We start from the raw sequence: 24,783 nt of genomic DNA, 5'->3' as shown, positions 1-24,783 counted from the left end.
TGAATTTATTCAAAAGGTAAACACAAATGTTTTACTATGTCATTGATTATGTAAAATTTTTGTTCAAAAGAAAACCAACATTTACTTCTGTATTAGTGTATTATTAATACTACAGCTAATTCTAGTAAAATCTTATAAACAAATCCATGAAATGTGTCATTTTTGGCCACTGTAGATTTTCATAAATACTTTATGGTCTCTTTAATAAATTTTTCAACGTTTTTTTTTTTTTTGAGACGGAGTTTCGCTCTTGTTACCCAGGCTGGAGTGCAATGGCGTGATCTCGGCTCACTGCAACCTCCGCCTCCTGGGTTCAGGCAATTCTCCTGCCTCAGCCTCCCGAGTAGCTGGGATTACAGGCACGTGCCACCGTGCCCAGCTAATTTTTTGTATTTTTAGTAGAGATGGGGTTTCACCATGTTGACCAGGATGGTCTCAATCTCCTGACCTCGTGATCCACCCGCCTCGGCCTCCCAAAGTGCTGGGATTACAGGCTTGAGCCACCGCACCCAATTTTTCAACTTTTTATATTATAGTATCTATTTTTTGTTTTTTCAATTTGAAACAACAATTAAGTAATTTCAAACTAGATAAAGTGTTTCTTCTTTCTTCATTAAAAGCACACTTTGCTTTTGCCTATACTTCTTCATGCAGAATTGTTTTTCATACATCTAGTAGTTTTAATTATATACATATTAATTTCATTAACTCGTAACAGCCTTAGGTTATGTTATTTCTGGTGTCCTCCACTCTTTTTATGGCCACACCCCGTTCCATCCTCGGAACTGAAGAGAGATGTTGGTAGGGAGAGGCTCTTCCCTCACCTCTGGCAGAAAAACGAATGTTCAGGCCCTTACACCCTGTTGTCAGAGCTGCACTTTAATGTGACATGTATGGCTACTGGGTGTCTGGAATGTGGCTGGTCTGAATTGTCATGTGCTAGAAAGGTAAAATACATGTCTGAACGAGGTGGCTCACACCTGGAATACCAGCACTTGGGGTGGCCGAGGCGAGTGGATCATCTGAGGTTAGGAGTTCGAGACAAGCTTGACCAACATGTTGAAACCCCATCTGTACTAAAATACAATATTAGCCTGGTATGGTGGTGCCTGCCTGTAACCCCAGCTACTCGGGAAGCTGAGGCAGGAGAATCTCTTGAACCTGGGAAGCAGAGGTTGCAGTGAGCCAATATTGAGCCATTGCAGTCCAGCCTGGGTAACAAGAGTGAAACTTTGTCTCAAAAAAAAAGAAAAGAAAGGTAAATATGGAGTTAAAGATTTAGTTCCAAAAATATATACACTTTGTCAATAGTCACATATTGCTCACACGTTAATATGGTAATATTTTGGATATATTGGGTTAATTCAATGGTTAGAATGAATTCCACCTGTTTCTTCTTTCTTGTTGAAGTTTGACTGCTAGAACATTTAGAACACGGTAGGTCACGGTGGCTCAAGCCTGCAATACCAGTACTTTGCGGGGCCTAGGCAAGTGGATCACCTGAGGTCAGGAGTTCAAGACCAGCCTGGCCAACATGGTGAAACCCCATCTCCACTAAAAATTAACTGGGCATGGTGATGAGCGCCTGTAAGCCCAGCTACTCAGTAAAGAAAGAAAGAAAATTTAGAATACACATGCAGCTTACATTTTGTTTAGGAGGATTGCCTCCTTTTTTAAACTCTCCTCCTGCCCGCTCAAAGGACCAGAATTCAGAAAGGTCATAAAATCTGGAATTTAAAAATAATTGTTGTATTATTTTCATGTGTGAATACCCACATAATGTATTATTATAAATGAGTACGACGTTATACACAAGGCTAAATGCAAACACTCCGGGGTGGACCTAGCTCAGCTCAGGGAGGAAGCCCCGCCTGAAAAAGCTGCAGCTTAGATTTCGCTTTATCAGCATTCTTCCTGCCCAGCAAATGAGCACATCTTCTGTCACTCAGGGCCTGAGGGGGCGGGGCCGCAAACATTGTCCAATCAGGATCGCTCGTCTGGGAGCCGTCCAATGAGGCACGCAGCTGGAGCGCACAGGACGGCTTCCGGGCCTTGGCGGGGCCTTTGTGTCTGGCCGCGGCCGGAGCTCGGTGTCGCCTCCTGGCTTCCCTGTGTCCTCTGCTCCTGGAGGCCCCGCCTCTGTGTCCCTGTGCCCTGCAGGTACTGGGGGATGCACAGTTAAGACGCCGGGACCCCTGGCAGGCTGGAAATGGTGAGAGTGCCGGTCCGACATCCCGAGAGAGGGGGAGGGGCTGCTTGGAAATGGTCCGAAGTGGCTGTGGCGGGACAGGGGCCCCAGGAAGTCGGCTTCAAAGTCCGCGGCCCCGAGTGTGGTCCCGAGTTTGGCCCCGAGTTGTCCTTGGCGCAGCTCAGCCCTCAGTCCTTTTCAGCCGGAAGATGGCGGCTGGGCTGACAGCCGGGACCCGGGCGTCCTGTCTCCTCCCCGCGCGGTGGCTGCGGCCCGGCCCGGAGTCCTCTCTGGGCAGCTCTGCCTCCGTAGCGCCCCATCTCTTTTCCGTTGTGTAGGGAGGACGGTAGGGTCGTCAGGGCAGAATCCTGACTGGGGATGCGGGGTTCATGAATGGGAAAAGCTTTAGTCTGTGGGGTTCCCAGTCAGTCTTTTTTTCTCTTAAAATAATCTGTGGAAGTGGCCGGGCGCGGTGGCTCACGGCTGTAATCCCAGCACTTTGGGAGGCCGAGGCGGGTGGATCACGAGGTCAGGAGATCGAGACCATCCTGGTCAACATGGTGAAACCCCGTCTCTACTAAAAATACAAAAATTAGCTGGGCATGGTGGCGCGTGCCTGTAATCCCAGCTACTCGGGAGGCTGAGGCAGGAGAATTGCCTGAACCCAGGAGGCGGAGGTTGCGGTGAGCTGAGATCGAGCCATTGCACTCCAGCCTGGGTAACAAGAGCGAAACTCCGTCTCATTCATTCATAAATAAATACACACCTACGTACATACATAATCAATCAATCAAGTACTAGCTCATGGCCACTTGGTAGATGTGTGTGTGTTTGTGTTTTTCAGGAACCACTGACATTTAGGGATGTGGCCATAGAATTCTCTCTGGAGGAGTGGCAATGCCTGGACACCGCACAGCGGGATTTATATAGGAATGTGTTGCTAGAAAACTACAGAAATCTGGTCTTCCTGGGTGAGGATAACTTCAATTCACAATTCCTAAAATACACTTAAGGTTTTATTTTTTTTTTATTTTTGTAGAATGTTTTCTGGTAATTTATGCTTTGCATAAATGAGTTTCAGATTCCTGTTTTCAAGAAAATCTTTGAGATTTATTTATTTAGAAATAGAGTCTTGCTCTGTCACCCAGGCAGGAGTGCAGTGGTGCAATCTCCCAGATTCAGGTGATTCTCCTGCCTCAGCCTTTCGAGTAGCTGGGACTTACGGGCACATGCCACCACACCCTGCTAATTTTTTGTATTTTTAGTGGAGACATTTCAGCGTGTTAGTCAGGGTGGTCTGGATTTACTAACCTTGTGATTCGCCCGCCTCAGCCTCCCAAAGTGCTGGGATTACAGGTGTGACCCACTGCTCCCGACCAAAAATCGTAGAGATTTCTTTGAGTAGGAAATCATTCCTTCAAGATGTTTCATTTTTTACATTCCTGAGCTAATCTCTATCTTTCATTCTAGATTAGTGATGATTCCAGAAATTTAGTGCCATGAAATATTGTTACCCACCCCTTAAAATCTAATTCCCAACACCAATTTTTGATTCAGTGGTACCAGATGGTAAAATTTAAAACCTACAAATTTAAAATATTTTCTAAATATTTAGAAGTTTATGTTATAGATTAGTATTTATTATATCCTCTTTACTGAGTACATTACTAGGTTGGTAATTGGAGAATATGACTAAGATTCATGTTATTTTCAATAAAACAGGTATTGCTGTCTCTAAGCCATATCTGATCACCTGTCTGGAGCAAAAGAAAGAGCCCTGGAATATGAAGAGATGTGAGATGGTAGCCAAACCCCCAGGTAGGTGAGATAGTGAATACAACAGATGACACAGATGACAGGTCAAAGGAAAAGCCAGTTCTTAAAATGTGGTTTGGGAAGCTGTCTTCCAAAGGAAATAGTTTCTGGAAAGCCTGAGCTTTTTTTTTTCTTTTGCTGTCACAGAGGGGCATCTTCTGTCTTATGCTTTTAAATTCTCTAAGGATTCTATTTTTCCTTCAGTGATCTTCCTTCAAGTTCACAGTGAGAGCCAAAGTCCTCGTCATGGCATGTTAGAGGCACAGCCTGACTTTTTTTTGTTTTGGCGACACAAATATCTGCATACTTTTGAAAACCTCTGTTAAACTGTTTTAAGTTCTTTTTTTGCATCATGTCTGAAATGTGTGAGTAGTGTTTTCTGTTTCATTGTTCATTTTTCTGCACATTCTATTCTGTTTTTATTACTATAGTCTTGAAATATAGTTTGAAATTATAAACTATGATGTTCTGTTTTTTTTTTTTTTTTACTTAAAATTGCTTTGGCTATTCAAATTTATTGTAGTTTCATGTAAATTTTAGAATTGTATTTTTCATTACTGTGAAAATAATGCCACTGGAATTTCAATAGGGAGTTTATTGAATTTATAAATCACTTTGGAAAACATGGCACTTTATCAATATTTATTATTTCAATCCATATACATAAAATATTTTAAAATGTGTGTCTTCTCTAATTTCTTTTATTATACATTTTTTTTTTTTTTACCTTTTTGGTTTAATTTGTTCTCAAGAATAATTATTTTAATGGTATTATAAATAATATTGTTTTCTTCCTCTTTTTTATCAGATAGTTTAAGTGGATGAAACCATAATTTATACTTATATGTTAATTTTATATTTTGGAAATTTACCATGTATATTTATCACTTTTGACAGGTTTTAATATACTGTTTATGGTTTCGTATATATAAGATTATATAATCTACAACCAGCAACTTTCTACTTATTTGTCTTTAATTTCAGTGACTTTAAAAAAAATTTTTAATCCTTTTGCCACATGCTGTCAGTGCTATGTTAAAATAAAAGCATTGACAACGGGCACAATACAGTTTTGCACTGGTATGTATGCATTTGAAAGAGCAAAAACCTCTTCAAGTTTTTATAAACTGATTTCAGGAGGAAAGATCTTCTTTTGTAGAGCCCCCAGGGTGATGGGATGCCCTCTGGGTTTGTAGTAGAGTGGGGTGTAGCTTAGTCACAAGGTTACTGTGTCTGCACTAGGGTCTGCCTTTATTGGTCTGTTGTAAGAAGCTTAGGTAGTTGTAATTTCCAGTTTATTTTTGGATAGACCAAATGTCCATTAGGACATTGCTCTGTAGGACAGATATTAGGGCATGTTTTTGCAGTTAGGTCTGAGTATGATGGGCCTTGTATCAGGATGTGGATGAGTATGGCTTTTACTGAGTACCAGAGATTTTTCTAGGTCACTGTATGGGTTTCTGTGTAGGCAGAACTGACAATAAGGTGTGAATCGGGGAGTAGGAACTGAGTCATTGAACTGCTTCAGGGAGTATGGTAACGGCCAGAGTCTGCAGATCTGCCTACCTGGCTATAAATGTGTGTCTTCCTCCAGACCTCTGGAAAGACTGGACCTTTCTCAGACTGTTGCTGGGAGGAGTTTGGGATGATTACAGAGTAAGTTCAGAATTCTTAGGGGGACCAAGTTGGGTGGGCCATTTTCTGGTCTGTAGCCAACTATAGGGGTCTTGTAATTTGCCTTCTGAAAAGGAACACTTCTCAATCTTTGGCTCTAGCAGAGTTTCAAAACTCCCTCCCTGGATCTTAAAGCTCTGTTACGGGTACTTATTTTTGAGATGGGTTCTTGCTTTCCAACCTATGCTGGTCTTTAAATCCTGGCCTGAACCAATCCAACCTAAATGTACCACGTGAAACTGTCATTACAGGTGTGATCCATAATGCCCAGCTTTCTCGTAAACATATTTTTTGGTCAGGGATGGCTGATAAATATTTTTGCTGTTGGGGTATAAGAAAATAGGGCACCTTTTATTTTTCTGTCTTACTGAAATCACTCTATACATTTTTGCGTTTTATTTTCTATTTTAAATTTGTCTGTAGTTTTAAATTCAGACACTGAGGACAATGTGCTAGAATTTATAAGTTATACCTTAAGTAAATTAGATAATTAGTAGGCACTCCTATTTATTAAAATAGTTACTTACAAATTTGAATTAGCTGTTGGTATAAACAAATTACAGGATTTTCACCCACTTTCTTCAGACTGTATCTAAATATTATCATTTATTCTCAAATACTTTCATGTATCAGAGGCTCTAACCAGATTTTGCCATATTTTGCACACACACACACATACCTGCACATATAAATATATATTACACATATAAATATATATATACACATTCACATATATTTATTTTTTCTTTAGCGATGTAAGGGTATTGTTTGCTTCTAAAGTTGGGTTACAGAATTTTCAGTTTGTGTAAGAATAGCATATATTTTAAATATCAAAATTATCTCCACTTTTTAAAAAATGCTCTAAAATTTCCTCATTGGTGTCTTCTATTTATGATTATGCTTCACTTTCTCTGAATTTTTACTGCTACCCAGCAGATATGAATGATTTAAAATACCTGCCTTCCGTGAGTACACACCTAGGTAAATATTGCAATTACCTAGACAGATTATTTCTTAAAGGTACATCAATATTGCAAACCAGATTTCATGAATAAACATTTCTCATATTGTTTTGTAGTTCTATATTAGCGTGGTTTTTCAATGTAGGTTTCTTAACATCAGATTATTGTGTTTTGTTTTACTTGTGTATTATAATTGCAGTTCCATTTGTACACTCTAAGTCAATGTGGGGTTTAAAAAATAAATTAGCCATATGTCTGTTACAGTCAGATTGTATATGTGTGTGTTTTTATTTACAAATATGACCCCAATTTTGGTTATGGCTTATCTTATTTGTGTTCTTTCTTAGCTGATTTTCAATGGTTGTTTTATATTGTCTAAGTAAATAGTTATGGATATCATCTTTTCACTGTGTTTAATGATGAATTTATATTTCCTTTGTGTGAGAGAAACACTTTTATGATTTGAAGGTAATTTTTGAAAAGATTTATAATTCTATATTTTTTTCAGTTTTTCTTTAAAATATTAATTGTTGTAAAACCCCATAACATACAATTTACAGTCTTAAATCTATTGAAGTGTATATTTCAAGGCCAGGCGTGGTGGTGGCTCATATCTGTAATCCTAGGATTTTGGAAAGCCAAGACAAAAGGATCACTTGAGCCCAAAGTTTGAGAACAACCTGGAAAACATTGAGATTCTCTCTCTCTTTTTTTTTTCTTGAGATGGAATCTCACCTGGAGTGTAGTGGCATGATCTTAGCTCACTGCAGCCTCTACCTCCTGGGTTCAAGCAATTCTCCTGCCTCAGCCTCCCAACTAGCTGGGATTACAGACACATACCACCATGCCAGGCTAATTTTTGTATTTTTAGCAGAGATAGGGCATTACCATGTAGGTCAGGCTGGTCTCAATCTGCTGACCTCCTGATCTGCCCACCTTAGCATCCCAAAGTTCTGAGATTATAGGCATGAGCCACTGCAGTGGGTGTGAAGATTCCTTCTCTACAATTTTTTTTTCTTTCTTTATACAGAGTCTCGCTCTGTCACCCAGGCTGGAGAGCAGTGGAACGATCTTGGCTCACTGCAACCTCTGCCTTCCAAGTTCAAGCAATTCTCCTGCCTCAGCCTCCCAAGTAGCTGGGATTATAGGCATGCACCACCATTCCTGGCTAAGTGTTGTATTTTTAGTAGAAACAGGGTTTCACCATGCTGGACAGGCTGGTCTTGAACTCCTGACCTCTTGATCCATCCGCCTTGGCCTCCTGCCTCTACTAAAAACACAAAATTAGCTGGGCACACTGGGAGGCTGAGGCAGGAGAATTGCTTGAACTTGGGAGGTAGAGGTTGCAGTGAGCCAGGATCGTGCCACTACACTTCAGCTGGATGAAAAAAAAAATAGCCAGGCATGGTGGTGTGTGGTCCCAGCTCTTTGGAAGATTGAGAGGGGAGGGTTATTTGAGCCAGGGAGTTAGTGGCTACAGTGAGTGATAATTGTGCCACTGCACTCCAGCTTGGGTGACAGAGTGAGATCTGATCTCAAAAAAAAATTTGTGCTGTTCCATTTCAGGCATGTTAAGTATATTCACGTTGTTATGCAAAAAACTTCTAGAAATTTTACATCTTTGGAAACTAAAATTCAATACCCATTAAGTAATAACTGCTCATTTTACCCTTTTCCCAGCCCTTGACAAACACCCTTCCACTTAAGTTATCTCCTATGAATGGAATCATACAGTGTCCATCATTTTACCCTTTTCCCAGCGTTTGACAAACACCCTTCCACTTAAGTTATCTCCTATGAATGGAATCATACAGTGTCCATCATTTTTTACTGGCTTATTTCAGGTGACATAATATTCTCAAGGATGTTTATCTTAAAATGTGGCAAGATTTTTTTAAAGGCTAAGTAAAATTTCATTGTATGTATATGTTATATTTTTTGATGTGTTTATAAATAAAGGAACACCTGGGTTGCTTCAGCCATTTGGCTTTTGTGTATACTGGTACAATAAACATAGATGTTCAAATATGTCTTTCAGGTCCTCTGTTGGATATTTTGGATATGGGATTTATTATTTGATATTTTATGACAATTTTATTTTTAATTACTTGAAAAACATTTATAACATTTTAAATCAATGGCTGCATTCTTGTTTTTCACCAACAGTCAGTATGGGTTTCATTTTTATTGCATTGTCAACAGATTTGGTATTTTTAAAAAAACTGATAATGGCCATTCTGATTGGTGTGAGGTGATTTTGTTCCTCATTGCAATTTGTATGCATTTCTCTACAAACTGTAATATACTGTGTTCTTTCAATTGCTTTTTCTAATTTGTGTATCATTTTTGGTGAAAATTTAATTCAATTATTTTCCCATTTCTAAAGGAAGTAATTGAACTTTATTGTTTGGTTTTAAGAGTTGTTTATATATTCGTAATATTAACTCCTGTCACATGTGATTTGCAAATATTTTCACTTATTAAAATAATACCACAGTTATGTGTTTCTCTGTTCTTTGAACTATGTATTTATCTCCTAAAGTGCTGGGTTTATAGGTGTGAGCCACCATGCCTGGCCCCTTTTTTCTTTATAAATTATTAGCTCTCAGGTATTCCTTTACATGCAAAAACAATTAATATCTATAATGTTTTATAAGTTCGCTGTTTTCTTATTGATTTTTTATTTGAGTTTTCTGTTTATTGAAAATGAGGTCTTGATGTCTACTTGATGTTTATTATGTTGCTGTGTATTTCTTGCTTCACTTTTGACAATATCTTCTTTATCCATTTTGCAGCACTACTGTTATATACATCTACATACAGATAAATATAAAAGCTATATGTTCCTGGTAAATTGATCCACTTTCCTATTATGTAATATCAGTCTTTGTTTCATGCAAGTACTTTAAAGCATGTCTAATATGACTTCCTCACCCAATTGTGATTACCATTTTCATAGAATGTAGATATTTTCCTCATTGATATTTTCAGCCTATTTGACTCATTGCTAGCCTGAGTTTTTTTTTTTTTTTTTTGAGATGCAGTCTTTCTCTGTCCCCCAGGCTGGCTCACTGCAACCTCTGCCTCCCAGATTCAAGTGATTCACCTGCCTCAGCCTTCTGAGTTGCTGGGATTACAGGTGTGTGCCACCATTCCTGGCTAATTTTTGTATTTTTATTTTTCTAGTAGAGGTGGGGTTTTACCATGTTTGCCAGGCTGGTCTCAGCCTTCCAAAGTGCTGGTATTACAAGTGTGAGCCACTGTGCCAGGGCTAAAATCAGTCTCTAGTAGGCAGCATATTGTATGATTTTTTTCTTAAGTCAGTCAGGCATTTTATTTATTCTTTTCTTTCCTTTCCTTTCCTTTTCTTTCCCTTCCTTTCCTTTCCTTTTCCTTTCCTTGCTTTTTCTGTTCCCTTCCCCTTCCTTCCTTCCTTCCTTCCTTCCTTCCTTCCTTCCTTCCTTCCTTCCTTCTTTTCTTTTCTTTTCTTTTCTGTTCTTTTCTTTCTTTCGATAGGGTTTCACTACAAGGCTTGCTTGTAGTGGTGTTATCACAACTCACTGTAGCCTCAACTTCCAGAACTCAGATGATCCTCTTATTTTAGCCTCTCAAGTAGCTGAACTACAAGGATGTGCAATCACATATTTTTTGGTATTTTTTTGTAGAGATAGGGCTTCCTTATGTTGCCTAGGCTGGTCTTGAAATCCTAGGATCAAGTGTTCAGCCCACCTTAGGCTCCCAAAGTCCTGAGATTACATTTCTTTTTATTAAGTAGTTTAATTAGCCAGGCTTGGTTGCTCATGCCTATAATCCCAGTACTTTAGGAGGCCAAGGCAGATGGATCATGAGGTCAGGAGTTCAAGAGCAGCCTGGCCAAGATGATGAAACCCCGTCTCTACTAAAAATACAAAAATTAGCTGGGTGTGGTAGCATGTGCCTATAATCCCAGCACTTGAGGAGTCCAAGGCAGATGGATCACGAGGTCAGGAGTTCAAGACCAGCCTGGCCAAGATGATGAAACCCTGTCTCTACTAAAAATACAAAAATTAGCCAGGTGTGGTAGCACGTGCCTATAATCCCAGCTACTTGGGAGGCTGAGGCAGAGAACTGCTTGAACCGGGGAGATGGAGGTTGCAGTGAGCTGAGATCATGCTACTGCACTCCAGCCGGGGTGACAGAGTGAGACTCTCTCAAAAAATAAAAACAGAAAATTAAAAGTAGTTTAATTGATTTATATTTAAAATGATTGTTTAAGAAAATATTACTATTATCAGTTTTGTTCTTTTATGTGTTTCTTGTAGATACGTTTTTCGTATTTTCTCTTCCATTTTAATTTTAATTGTGTAGGGACATGCTTTATTTTTTAATATTTTTTATAAATTTTATCTTCATAATGGTCATGAAAAATGGAGATCACATAAAACAAAGTTAAAACTATATTTTGATCTCATAAAAACTTCAATTAAATACAAAAACTACACCTCTATATTTTTTAGTTTGTTGATATTAAAAATTATATTGTGTATTTATTAACAGATTAATATTTCATTTTTCATGTACTTTTTTTTGAGACAGAGTCTTGCTTTGTTGCTCAGGCTGGAGTGCAGTGGCGTTGCAGCTCACTGCAACTTCTATTTTCCAGGTTCAAATGATTCTCATGACTCAGCCTCCCAAGAAGCTGAGATGACAGGCATGGGCCATGACACCTGACTAATGTTTATATTTGTAGAAGAGATGGGGTTCACTGTTGTTGGTCTCAAACTCCTGACCTCATTATCTGCCCACCTCGGCCTCCCAAAGTGCTGGGATTGCAGGCATGAGGCACCACAGCTGGCCAGAATTCTTTACTGTCATAATGATGGTGCATAAAACCCTTACATTTCTGTAGAATATGAAAAACAAGGCCAGATGTGATAGCTCACACCTGTAATCCAAGCACTTTAAGAGGCCAAGGCAGGTGGATTGCTTGAGGCCAGGACTTTGAGACCAGTCTGACCATCATGGTAAAACCCCATCTATACTAAAAAAAAAAAAAAAAGAAAAATTAGCCAGATGTGGTGGTGCATGCCTGTAATCCCTGCTACTTGGGAGGCTTGAGGCAGGACCCAGGAGGCAGAGGTTGCAGTGGGCCGAGATAGCACCACTGCACTGCAGCATGGGAAACAGAGCAAGACTCCATATCAAAAAAAAAAGAGAATTATATGTGTATCTGTACATTTACGTGTAATAGAGAGCTTTATGTTTATATATGTTTTTATGATGGTGTCCGGCATCATTTTATTTTTCAACATTATGGACTTATTTTAGCATATTTTAAATATGCAGTGTCTTACTTTTTGCCCAGGCTGATCTTCAACGCGTGGTCTCAAGTGATCTGACTGCCTCGGCCTCTTAAAACTGTGGGATTAGAGGCGTGAGCGACTGTATCTGGCCATAATGTAGCATTTTTTGTAGCACTTTGCTAGTGGCAGTGAACACTTTCACCTCTTTTTTATTTTTATATATTTATTTTTTTGAGATGGAGTTTTACTGTTGTTGCCCAGACTGGAGTGCAATGGCACAATCTCGGCTCACTCAACCTCTGCCACCCGGGTTCAAGGGATTCTCCGGCCTCAGCCTCCCATGTAGCTGGGATTGCAAGCATGTGCCACCACGCCTGGCTCACCTCTTATTTTGGGAAGTCTTTATTTATATTTTGTCTTTGAAGTAAAATAATTTTGAATCAAGTCTTACTGGTTAAAATTTTTTATTACATTAAAATTTGGGAAGTTCTTCGCCTTTTTTGTCTTCAAGTAACCTCTGTATTACTTTTTTCCTATATTCTTCTAATATTTCTTTCATGAATATATTGACATTCTTGATGGCATCTGGTCAGTTTTGCATTCCATCTTTTAATTTTGTTTTGCAACTTAATAATTTTGTGTTATATGTTTTAGAGTATGCCACCTCACAAAATAATGTATTTTGGTATTTTAGTTTATATTTTAATTGTGTATGACAGTATTTAACTCTCTGCAATTTAAGACAGTGCAGAGCAAAATTAAATACGAATTAGACCCAGGCACAGTGGCTCACGCCTATAATCCCAGCACTTTGGGAGGCTGAGGCAGGCAGATCATGAGGTCAGGAGATTGAGACTTTCCTGGCTAACACGGTGAAACCTCATCTCTACTAAAAAAACACAAAAAATTAGCTGGGCATGGTGGCAGGCGCCGGTAGTCCCAGCTACTTGGGAGGCTGAGGCAGGAGAATTGCTTAAACCTGAGAGTCAAAGGTTGCAGTGAGCCAAGATTGCGCCACTACACTCCAGCCTGGGCAACAGAGCGAGAGTCTGTTTCTACACAGACAAACAAACTAAACCAAATATGAATTAACCATATTTATTGTCTACTGCCAATATAGTTAACTGTTTCCCTATATAAATATTATTCCTGTATTTTTTTAAGACTTGTATTTTTCTGGAATAGGTTTGTTGTGAATGGTTGTATAATTTTGTCTAGGTGAGCAGTCATAAAAATGCTCAAAATTTCAACATTTAGGCTTTTTTTTTTAGAACAGAGTCTTGCTTTTGTTGCCCAGGCTGGAGTATAGTGGCCTGATCTCTGCTCACTGTAACCTCCGCTTCCCAGGTTCAAGCAATTCTCCTACCTCATTCTCCTGAGTAGCTGGGATTACAGGTGCCCACTACCTCGCCCAGCTAATTTTTGCATTTTTATTAGATATAGGGTTTCACCACATTGGCCTGGCTGGTCTCAAACTCCTGACCTCAGATGATCCACCTGCCACAGCCTCCCAAAGTGCTGGGATTACGGGCATGAGCCACCACGCCAAGCTAACATTTAGTTATTTTTAAATCTATGTTTTTATGTGGGAGAAAAATGTTTGGATTGAAAGATAATTTAAAAACTGTCATAACTCTATCTTTTTAAGGTATTATTGTTTATTTTTACTTGTCAAAAAAATGTAACAATTTACAATTAAGTATTTTTCCTTATTTTTTGAGACAGAGTCTTGCTCTGTCAACCCAGGCTGAAGTGCAATGGCGTGATCTCGGCTCACTGCAACCTCAGCCTCCCAGATTGAAGCGTTGCTCCCTTCCTCAGCTTCCTAAGTAGCTGAGGTAACAGGTGACTGCCACCACATCCAGCTAATTTTTGTATTTTTAGTAGAGACAGGGTTCTGCCATGTTGACCAGGCTGGTCTTGAACTGCTGACCTCAGGTGATCTGTCTGCCTCGGCCTCCCAAAGTGCTGGGATTATAGGCATTAGCCACCAAACCTGGCTGACAATCAAGTATTCTTAAATATTCAATTTAGTCATCTTAATTATATTGATGTGTTATACAACATATCCCTAGAATGTTTTTATTTTGCAAAGCTAAATCTCAGTACATATTAAACAGCTACCAGTTTTTCCCATTTTGTCAGACTTTTTAAACACCACTCTGTTTTCTGTTTCTGGGAGTGTTTTTTGTATCTGCTTTGTATGTCTCTTACAATCTCTTTTTGTGGCTGGCTCATTTCATTTCGCATAATGTCTTCTAGCTTTATCTTTATAGTTGTTAGAATATTTCCTGCTTTTTAAATTTTAGGTGATATTCCAGTATTTCTGTATTTCACATTTTATCGACTGAATGGTTTGGTGACAGAAGTTTGCATTGTTTTTACTTATGTGCTCTCAGTGATGTTGGCAAAGTACTCTTCTTACGGTCAAATATGTGAAAGTTTATATATGTACTGCATTCTACTTTATTAGCCGACTTTTTACCTTTATACTCATGCCAGTTATTTAATTCTGTGGCTTTGTAATGTGTTTTCAAATCAAGAACTGTAATGCCTTTAACATTACTTTTTTCTTTTTCTTTTTTTGAAAATTGTGTACTTTATTGTCTTTTGAGATTTTATATACTTTTGTGGTTTGTGTTTCTTCAGAAATGCAGTGAATTTGGCATTGCATTGAATTAGTAGATTAAGCAGTACGGCCATCTTCACAGTATTATTTCAATGTTTGAACAAGAGCATGCTCCAGAGTGTGTTAATTTCTACATATTTGTAAATTTTTAAGTTTTTTTCTATTGTTTTATATTATTTCATTTTTGTTAGAGAAAGTAACCATAAAAATTCAGTTTTCGGCTGGGCTCAGTGGCTCATGCCTATTATCCCAGCACTTTGGGAGGCCGAGGCAGGTGGATCATGAGGTCAAGAGATCGAGACTATCCTAATCAACATAGTGAAACCCCGTCTCTACTAAAAATACAAAAATTAGCTGGGCATGGTGGTGCATGCCTATAGTCCCAGCCACTTGGGAGGCTGAGGCAGGAGAATTGCTTGAACCCAGGAGGCAGAGGTTGCCGTCAGCCGAGATCGCACCTTTGTACTCCAGCCTGGGTAACAAGAGCGAAACTCCATCTCAAAAAAAAAAAAAAAAAATTCAGTTTTATAAAATTTGTTAAGACTTATTATCTGGCTTACCAGGTGGTCTCTGAAGGAGATTGTTGTATAGCTATTGAAAAGTGTGTGTATCCTAATGTTGAGAAGTGTTCTCTATATTTTTGTTAAATATGTTTGTTTTTTACTGCCTTCAAGTGCTCTCTTCCTTCATATTCTATCTTGTTTTATCTTTATTATAGAAAGTCTGGTATTGAAATATCCTACTATAATTATATTCTCTATGTGTTTCATTTCTGTTATTCTGTCAGTGTTTGCTTTCTGTATTTGGAACCACAGTGTGAGATACACACACACATATAACACACATGTATATACAAATTTGTCACAGGTTCTTAGTAACTGAATCTATTACTGTTTAATGTTTCTCTTTGGAGTTTTGACCTAAGGTATATTTTATAAAATAGAACAGTTTTTGACTTAAAATGTACCTTGTGTAATTTTTTAGACATCTTCTGTTCTCATTTTGTTAATATTTGTGTAGAATGTATAGATCCATCGTGCCACTTTCAGTCTTGTTTTATAATTAGATCTCAGCTTACCCTTGTAGAAAGTCAAGTTGGATCTTGGTTTTCAAAAATTTTTAATTAATTCCATTATTGAAAGTATGTCTTTTTCTTTTGGAGAAAGAGTTTTGCTCTTGTTACCCAGGCTGGAGTGCAGTGTTGCAATCTCAGCTCACTGCAACCTCCACCTCCCGGGTTCAAGCAATTCTCCTGCCTTAGCCTTCTGAGTACCTGTGATTACAGGCACCCACCACCATGCCCAGGTAATTTTTGTATTTTCAGTAGAGATGGGATTTCACCATGTTGGCCAGGCTGGTCTCGAACTCCTGATCTCAGGTGTTCCACCTGCTTCAGCCTCCCAAAGTGCTGGGATTAAAGGCATGAGCCACTATGCCTGGCCAAAAGTATGTCTCTTGATTTATCATATAGATATTTAAGTAAAGTTAACTTTCTATATATTTTTCTGAAACAGAAAGACTTGCTAACATTATTTTATTAATCTTTTAATTTGATTCTTGTCTCTTAGTCCCTTTTCTCTCTTTCTTCCTTTGTGTCTTTTTGATTTTTGTATTTATATGCTTTTATTTCTCTCTTATTTTATTTTGTGAATCTACACAAATATATTCTTTGTGGTTCCTTGGGGATCGCATAAAACCTCTACAGGATAAAACAGTATATTGTAATCTAGTTAAAAATCAACTTTATTTGCATACAAAAATTCTTATTCATACAGCTGCCCTCAACCTTGTCATTGAGGTTGCTAATTATATCTTTATATGTTACATATTCATTAGCAGATGTTTATTATAATTTGTATGCTTTTATCTTTCACATGTCAGAGAATAATTAAAAATACTTTCTGCCCCATTATGATAATGCTACAAAATCATATTTTTGTGTATGCACATATCTTTCCCAGAAAGTTATGTATTTTCATATGATTATGTGTTATTTTCTTGTGTCATGTCATTTTCAGTGGAAGGAACTCCTTTCAGCATCTTTGATATGTAGGGCATAGGTAGCGTCAAAATATATTTTCAGAATTTTCCCATTTATTTATTTATTTTAAGATGGAGTTTCATTCTTGTTGCCCAGGCTGGAGTGCAGTGGCACGATCTTGGCTCACTGTAACCTCCATCTCCCAGGCTCAAGTGATTCTTCTGCCTCGGCTTCCCAAGTAGCTGGGATTCCGGGAGTGCACCACCACGCCTCGCTAATTATTTTTTGTGTTTTTAGTACAGATGGGGTTACACCATGTTGATCGGGCTGGTCTGGAACTCCTGACCTCAGGTGATCCACTCACCTTGGTCTCCCAGTGTGCTGTGATTCCAGACGTGAGCCATGGCACATGGCCAAATTTTGTTATTTTGGAAGGTGTTTTACTTGGAAGGTATTTGGCAGGACAGTTGTTGATATTATTCTCAGTTTACATCTATTGTTTTCAGGACTTTGACTATATCACAGTTCCTTTCTCGCCTGTGAAATTTTCTTGACATATTCACTGGCTATCTCCTAAGACTATAATTATAAATCACACATCACTTTCACCTTGCAGTTCCCAAGATTCTCTTGTCTGTGAGTTTTGAAATTTTGCTGATATGTGTGTTTCTTATAAATACCTTTGTGTGTTTGGAGTTGTTGAGTGTCTTTATTTTCCATTAATTTTTCTTTTAAATTTTTAATTTTTTTTTGTATTTTTACCTCCATAGTTTCTGGTTTCTGCTTTTTTTTGTTGTTATCCTCATTTTTCTGATTTTCAGTAGTTCTCTGTTCCTATTCACTCATGTTTTATTCATTTTAAATTTTTTAAATTAATTTGTATATTTTTATTTTTTAATGGTTGCTTTCTGAAAATTTTATAATTTCTGATGGGCTCTATTGCCCTAATATTTTGTATACATTGTAATCTTTTTTTTTTTGAGACGGAGTTTCGCTCTTGTTACCCAGGCTAGAGTGCAATGGCGCGATCTCGGCTCACCACAACCTCCGCCTCCTGGGTTCAGGCAATTCTCCTGCCTCAGCCTCCTGAGTAGCTGGGATTACAGGCACGCGCCACCATGCCCAGCTAATTTTTTGTATTTTTAGTAGAGACAGGGTTTCACCATGTTGACCAAGATGGTCTCGATCTCTTGACCTCGTGATCCACCCACCTCAGCCTCCCAAAGTGCTGGGATTACAGGCTTGAGCCACCGTGCCCGGCCTGTCACCATCTTTATAATGTAGCTTTGTCCTGGCATAGTCTGAAGCCATTTGTCTTAACTAGTGATTCTGAGAGTCTTTCACACATGTTCGTTTGATGTGTCTTTTCTAAGATTTTCTAGGTTTTTTTTTTTTTTTTTAGTTAAAAGAGTTTGTTCTTGTTTCTTCTGAATGGTCAGTAATCACTTGCTACAACTGTTTTCTACTGCAGTAACATTTACCTTTGACTTCAGCAGACTCAAAATGTCATTCCAAAGTCCACCACCATTTCTTTCAGCCCTTTATGTCATGGGAGACAGAAACCAATGTCTGTAAAGGGACATAGAACCCAGAAACGAAGATGTGTATATGTTTGTTGTTATTTTTCTTGTCTTTTAAAAATGAAACCAGGAGTTGGCGATTTACTTCTAAAGGCACTATGTTATCTACTGGGGAACAGAAAGAGCTTTGTTGGGTAAATAAAACAGACTTGTCTTTTTCTTCTATGTGGCTCTCACGTTGTGCTCCCCTGGGGCCCTGTACACACTGAACTTATTTATAAGTTTTCACAAATTTATTTTGGTCAGTATGTTTTAGTTATATGTCTGTGAAGAAATTGGAGCCTGTGGCATTTTGCTATGCAATCTTATGTAGTTTGTATAATTTTATATATCAGATTTGTAAAGTATATTCATCTGTGTCTAGCAAGTGGAGTAATTTCTTATTTTAATTTCTTTTAGTTATGTGTTTTCATTTTGCCCAAGACCTTTGGTCAGAGCAGAACATGAAAGATTCTTTCCAAAATGTGACACTGAGAAGATGTGGAAAATGTGGGCATGAGAATTTGCAGTTTAAAAAAGGCTGTAAAAGTGTGGATGAGTGTACGGAGCACGAAGGAGGTTATAGCAGAGTTAACCAATGTTTGACAGCTACCCCAAGCAAAATACTTCTGTGTAATAAATACATGAAAGTCTTCCATAAATTTTCAAATTCAAATAGACATAAGAAAAGACATACTGGAAATAAACATTTCAAATGTAAAGAATGTGGCAAATCATTTTGCATGCTTTCACAACTAACTCAGCATAGAAGAATTCATACTAGAGTGAATTCTTACAAATGTGAAGAGTGTGGAAAAGCCTTTAACCAGTCCTCACAGCTTTCTAGACATAAGATAATTCATACCGAAGAGAAACCCAACAGATGTGAAGAATGTGGCAAAGCCTTTAAACTGGACTCACACCTTTCTTTACATAAAAGAAATCATACTGGAAAGAAACCTTACAAATGTGAAGAATGTGGCAAAGTCTTTAGTCAGTCCTCACACCTTACTACACAAAAGATACTTCCTAGTGGAGAGAACCTCTACAAATGTGAAGAATGTGGAAAAACTTTTAAACTATTCTCAAATCTTACTAACAATAAGAGAATTCATGCTGGAAAGAAACCCTACAAATATAAAGAATGTGGCAGAACTTTTAACATATCCTCAAACCTTAATAAACAGGAGAAAATTTACACTGGGGAGAAACTCTACAAATGTGAAGAATGTGGCAAAACTTTTAACCGATCTTCAAACCTTACTAAACATAAGAAAATTCATACTGCAGAGAAATCCTACAAATGTGAAGAATGTGGCAAAGCCTTTAACCAGTCCTCAACTCTTATTATTCATAAGATAATTCATACTGGAGAGAAACCCTACAAATGTAAACAATGTGGCAAAGCTTTTAACCAATCTTCAAACCTTACTAAACATAAAAAAATTCATACTCCAGAGAAATCCTACAAATGTGAAAAATGTGGCAAAGCTTTTAGCCAACCCTCAAACCTAATTAACCATAAGAAAATTTATACTGGAGAGAAACCATACAAATGTGAAGAGTGTGGAAAAGCTTTTAATCGATCCTCAACCCTTACTAGACATAAGAAACTTCATACTGGAGAGAAACCCTACAAATGTGAAGAATGTGGCAGAGCTTTTACCCAGTCTTCAAACCTTGCTGAACATAAGAAAATCCATACAGGAGAGAAACCCTACAAATGCGAAGAATGTGGCAAGGCCTTTAACCGATTCTCAACTCTTACTAAACATAAGAGAATTCATACTGGAGAAAAACCCTATAAATGTGAAGAATGTGGAAAAGCTTTTAATCAGTCCTATCAACTTAGTAGACATAAGATAATTCATACTAAAGAGAAATTCAAAGAATGTGAAGAATTTGGCAAGGCCTTTAAACAGTCCTCACACCTTACTCTACATAAAAGTATTCGTACTGGAGAGAAACCCTACAAATGTGAAGAATATGGCAAAGTCTTTAACCAGCCCTCACATCTTACTACACAAAAGATAATTCATACTGGAGAGAAACTCTACAGATTGGAAGAACATGGAAAAGCTTTTAGCCTATTCTCAAACATTACTAACCATGAGAGAATTTATACTGGAGAGAAACCCCACAAGTGTGGAGAATGTGGAAAGGCTTATAACCGATTCTCAAACCTTACTATACATAAGAGAATTCATACTGGAGAGAAACCTTACCAATGTGCAGAATGTGGCAAAGCCTTTAACTGCTCCTCGACTCTTAATAGACATAAGATAATTCATACTGGAGAGAAACCTTACAAATGTAAAGAATGTGGCAAAGCTTTTAACCTGTCCTCAACCCTTACTGCACATAAGAAAATTCATACCGGAGAAAAACCTTATAAATGTGAAGAATGTGGCAAAGCTTTTAACCAATCCTCAAACCTTACTACACATAAGAAAATTCATACTTCGGAGAAACCCTACAAATGTGAAGAATGTGGCAAATCCTTTAACCAGTTCTCATCTCTTACTATACATAACATAATCCACACTGGAGAGAAACCCTACAAATGTGGAGATTATGGCAAAGCTTTCAACCTATCCTCAAACCTTACTACGCATAAGGAAATTCATACTGGAGAGAAGCCCTACAAATGTGAAGAATGTGACAGAACTTTTAATTCATCCTAAAAACTTAATGCACATAAGAACATTCATACTGGAGAGAAACTCTTCAAGTATGAATAATGTGGTAAAGCCTTTAACCAGTCTTCTTTTCTACACAGAAGATCTTTTATACTGGTGAGAAACTCTACAAATGTAAAGAATGTGGCAAAGCTTTTAACTTACCTTCAAATCTTACTGAACGTGAGAAAATTCATACTGTAGAGAATCCTACAAATGTAAAAACTGTGGCAAAGCCTTTAACTGGTCTTCAACTTTTACTAAACATAAGGTAATTTATCCTGGAGAGAAGCCATACTAATGAGAAGAATGTGGCAATGCCTTTAATCAGTCCTTACACCTTTCTACACAAGATAATTTATACTGGAGAGAAACTACAATTGTGAAGAATGTGGCAAAGCTTTTAACCAATCCTCATACCTTACTAACCATACATACGGGAGAGAAACGCTGCAGTTGTGAAGAATGTGGCAAAGCTTTTAACCTATCCTCAATCTTTACTGCAGATAGGAAAGTTCATATTGGAGAGAAACCCTACAAATGTGAAGTCTGTGGCAGAGCCTTTAGTTCTCAACCCTACATATAAGAGTATTTATATTGGAGAGAAACCCTGCAAACGTAAAAAATGTGGCAGTACCTTTAAGTGGTCCTCACACCTTGCTACATGTGACACAATTTATACTTGAGAGAAGCTCTGAAAATACGAATAATATGGCAACATTTAACCAATCTTCAAACCTCAATAAACATAAGATAATTAATACTGAAAACGTCAAACACCTGAAAGATGTGACAATAGTTTTGACAACACCTCAAACTTTCTAACATAAATCATACTGGTGACAAATTCCTAGAAATGTGAAAAATTTCACAGAGCCTTTAAATGGTTGTCACAGTTGATTGTAGGTAAGATAATCCATACTGAAGAAAACTAGAAGTGTAAAGAATGTGGCAGCATTTCTAATAAATGCTCCGTATTGCACAGGAAAACATTTATACTTCAGAAAGATTGTACAAATGTAAGGAATGTGGAAAAGCCAATAATATCTGCTCACATCAGCTGGGCGCAGTGGCTCCTGCCTCTAATCCCAGCACTGTTGGTGGTCAAAGTGGGCAGATCAGGAGGTCTAGAAATTGAGACCATCCTGGCCAACATGGTGAAACCCCATCTATACTATGAAAAAAAAATTAGCTGGGTTTGGTGTTGCGTGCCTGTAGTCCCAGCTACTCAGGAGGCTGAGGCAGGAGAATTGCTTGAACCCAGGAAACGGAGGTTGCAGTTAACTGAGGTCGTGCCACTGCACTTTAGCCTGGGCAACAGAGTGAGACTCCATCTCAAAGAAATATCTGCTCACATCTTATTCAACATTAGAGAGTTAGTACTTAATAAAAATGCAGTTTTTGTCTAGATCTTTCAGAAAATACAAGCCTTTAAAGTGAAGAAGAGGAGCTGGGTGTGCTGGTGTGGCACACATGTAATGCATGTAATGCCAGCACTTTGGGAGGCCAAGGGGGTGCCTCAGGTCAGAATCAGGTCAGGACCTCAAATTCCTGAGTTTGAGACTTGCCTGGCCAACATAGTGAAACTGTGTCTCTACTAAAAATACAAAAATTAGCTGGGTGTGGTGGCAGGCCCCTGTAATCCCAGCTACTTGGGAGGCTGAGATAGGAGAACTGCTCAAACCTGGGAGACGAAGGTTGCAGTGAGCTGGGGTCACACCACTGCACTCCAGCCAGGGCTGCAAGAGCAAAAACCTTTGTCTCAAAAAATACAAAGTATTCATTTTGAGGACAAACGTTACAAATATGAATAGGGTTGTAGTACCTTTACTTGTATCACAGATACATTGTACTATTTTGTACTGGAGGAAAACCCTGAAGCAGTTGCTCAAACTTTGTTCAACACCAGAAAATTTATATTGGAGGAAAAACTCTCCAAATAGAATGCATTTGGAAAAACATTTTTTAAAAAAACTACAGCTTAGAAAATACTAGAGGCTGATGGGGAGGAAGGCAGGAAATCACACTGCCATGTGTGTACCTATGCAATAATCTTGCATGTTCTTCACATGTACCCCAAAGCCTAAAATGCAATAAAAAAAAAAACAGAGCCCTCATACTAAAATCTATTTTTGCAAATGCAGTAAATATAAAAATCAAAAATTAAGACTGTAAATATCAGCGAATTCAGGCGTGGCACGATGGCTCACGCCTGTAATCCCAACACTTTGGTAGGCCAAGGTGGGTAAATAACTTGAGATCAGGAGTTCAAGACCAGCCTGGCCAACATGGTGAAACCGTGCTTCTACTAAAAATACAAAATTAGCTGGGCGTGGTGGCATGCACCTGTAATCTCAGCTACTCAGGATGCTGAGGCAGGAGAATCACTTGAACCCGGGAGGCAGAGGTTGTGGTGAGCCTATGATGACATTGCATTCTAGCCTACAGACAAGACTCCCATCTCAAAAAAAAAAAAAAAAGAAAAAAAGAATTCACAGTAGAAATATCATCTAAGGTACTGACACTTCAGACATTGCACTTAAACAGAATGCCGAGAATAGAAAATAATTTAAAACTTAAGTTGGTAGTTAAATTGTATATAACCTTAAAAGAAGTAGAACATTTTTTGTAGATTTATAATTACCTTCAAATTATATTTTTCTCTTGAGAAAATTGTTTTTGAAAAGCAAATATGTAATTCAACTCTCAAATCGCTTAATGCTGTTTATTCCTCTTGTGTTCATATGTGAAAGCATGTGATAATTAATTGTTCCTGCATCAGAGATAAGAAGTCATTTCTGTTAGGTGGGCATTAGTCAGGATACTTTCTATGAAAGAGTAAGGACATTACTGTAAGATGCATGATAAAAACCTGTGGAGAGAGGCTCTTTGTGTTTAACTTACAGTATTGAGTGGTCCATGAGGAAGGCATTCAGAGTGCTATTCTTCTGCATTATAGTAAGAAAACGTTATTTTTAATCTTAGTTAAGATTAATTTGTAATATATCATTTTATTGTATTTGTATGTAATAAAATGCGTTATGTTTAAAACTTTTTAAATTGTGTGTGAACTTAAACTTTTTTTTTAACTTGTTAAGGCCATTGTGCATTCAATGAAGTGTTTTTATGCCACTAACTTTTACCCATCCCCCCTTACTCAAGGGTTTAGGTAAATGAGGGTAACTGTATGCAATTTGATAACATGATGGACTAATATTTCTAATAATTATTTTTGCTAGTGGCTTTAAACTAATAAGTTAAAGAACCTGGGTGCAGTGGCTCACACCTGTAATTCCAGCATTTTGGGAGGCCAAGGCAGGCAGATCACAAGGTCAGGAGATCAAGATCATCCTGGCTAACACGGTGAAACCCCATCTGTACTAAAAATACAAAAAGTTACCTGAGCGTGGTGGCACACACCTGTAGTCCCAGTTACTCTGGAGGCTGAGGCAAGAGAATCGCTTTAACCCGGGAGGTGGAGGTTGCAGTGAGCTGAGATCACGACCGTTCGCTCCATCCTGGGTGACAGAGCAAGGCTCCATCTCAAAAAAAAAAAATGTTTCCATAGGTTAGATTTTTTGTTCTGTTTTTTATTTAAATGTATTTCTCTTAATTTTTGTGGATACAAAAATGATGGCATGTATGGCATTTGATACAGGCATATGATTTTATGTATTAATCACAGGGCAAAAAGAAGTATCCATCAACTCCAGCATTTCTCCTTTGTATTAACAAACCAATTCTACACTTTTAGATACTTCAGAATGTACAATCTTCATTGACTACACGGTCATTTTTATGGTTATAATAAAAATTATATACAACTATACATAAATCCTAAAGAAATTCTGAGTTCTGAATAAACATTTTAAAAATGTTACCTATTTTTGGCCAGGTGAGGTGGCTCAAGCCTGGCCGGAACCTGGGACGTGGAGGTTGCAGTGAGCCAAGATCACACCATTGCACTGCAGCCTGGGCAACAGAGTGAGACTCCGTCTCAAAAAATATATTTATA

At 38.1% G+C, this 24,783-nt stretch overlaps 1 protein-coding gene across 4 annotated transcripts; it reads left to right on the top strand.

Moving 5' to 3' along the window:
* The first annotated feature begins 2,066 nt into the window (after positions 1-2,066).
* Positions 2,067-23,828, top strand: LOC103788059 (zinc finger protein 680). 4 transcript variants are annotated; one of them, XM_078353258.1, is made up of 5 exons: positions 2,067-2,212; positions 3,033-3,159; positions 3,911-4,006; positions 9,702-9,778; positions 18,511-23,828. In XM_078353258.1, the coding sequence occupies exon 5, from the start codon at positions 18,513-18,515 to the stop codon at positions 20,772-20,774; it is 2,262 nt and encodes a 753-aa protein (XP_078209384.1). In that variant the 5' UTR covers positions 2,067-2,212; positions 3,033-3,159; positions 3,911-4,006; positions 9,702-9,778; positions 18,511-18,512; the 3' UTR covers positions 20,775-23,828. The 4 variants fall into 4 exon arrangements, with proteins under 4 accessions (XP_078209384.1, XP_035134918.3, XP_035134925.3 ...); XM_035279027.3 differs by lacking the exon at positions 9,702-9,778; XM_035279034.3 differs by lacking the exons at positions 9,702-9,778; positions 18,511-23,828 and adding an exon at positions 4,208-7,038.
* The last annotated feature ends 955 nt before the right edge of the window (positions 23,829-24,783 follow it).

This window comes from Callithrix jacchus, chromosome 2 (genome assembly GCF_049354715.1).
Source record: "Callithrix jacchus isolate 240 chromosome 2, calJac240_pri, whole genome shotgun sequence".
Taxonomy (NCBI): domain Eukaryota; kingdom Metazoa; phylum Chordata; class Mammalia; order Primates; family Cebidae; genus Callithrix; species Callithrix jacchus.
Note: the sequence above shows the minus strand (reverse complement) of the source record. Positions and strands in the feature narration are given on the sequence as shown.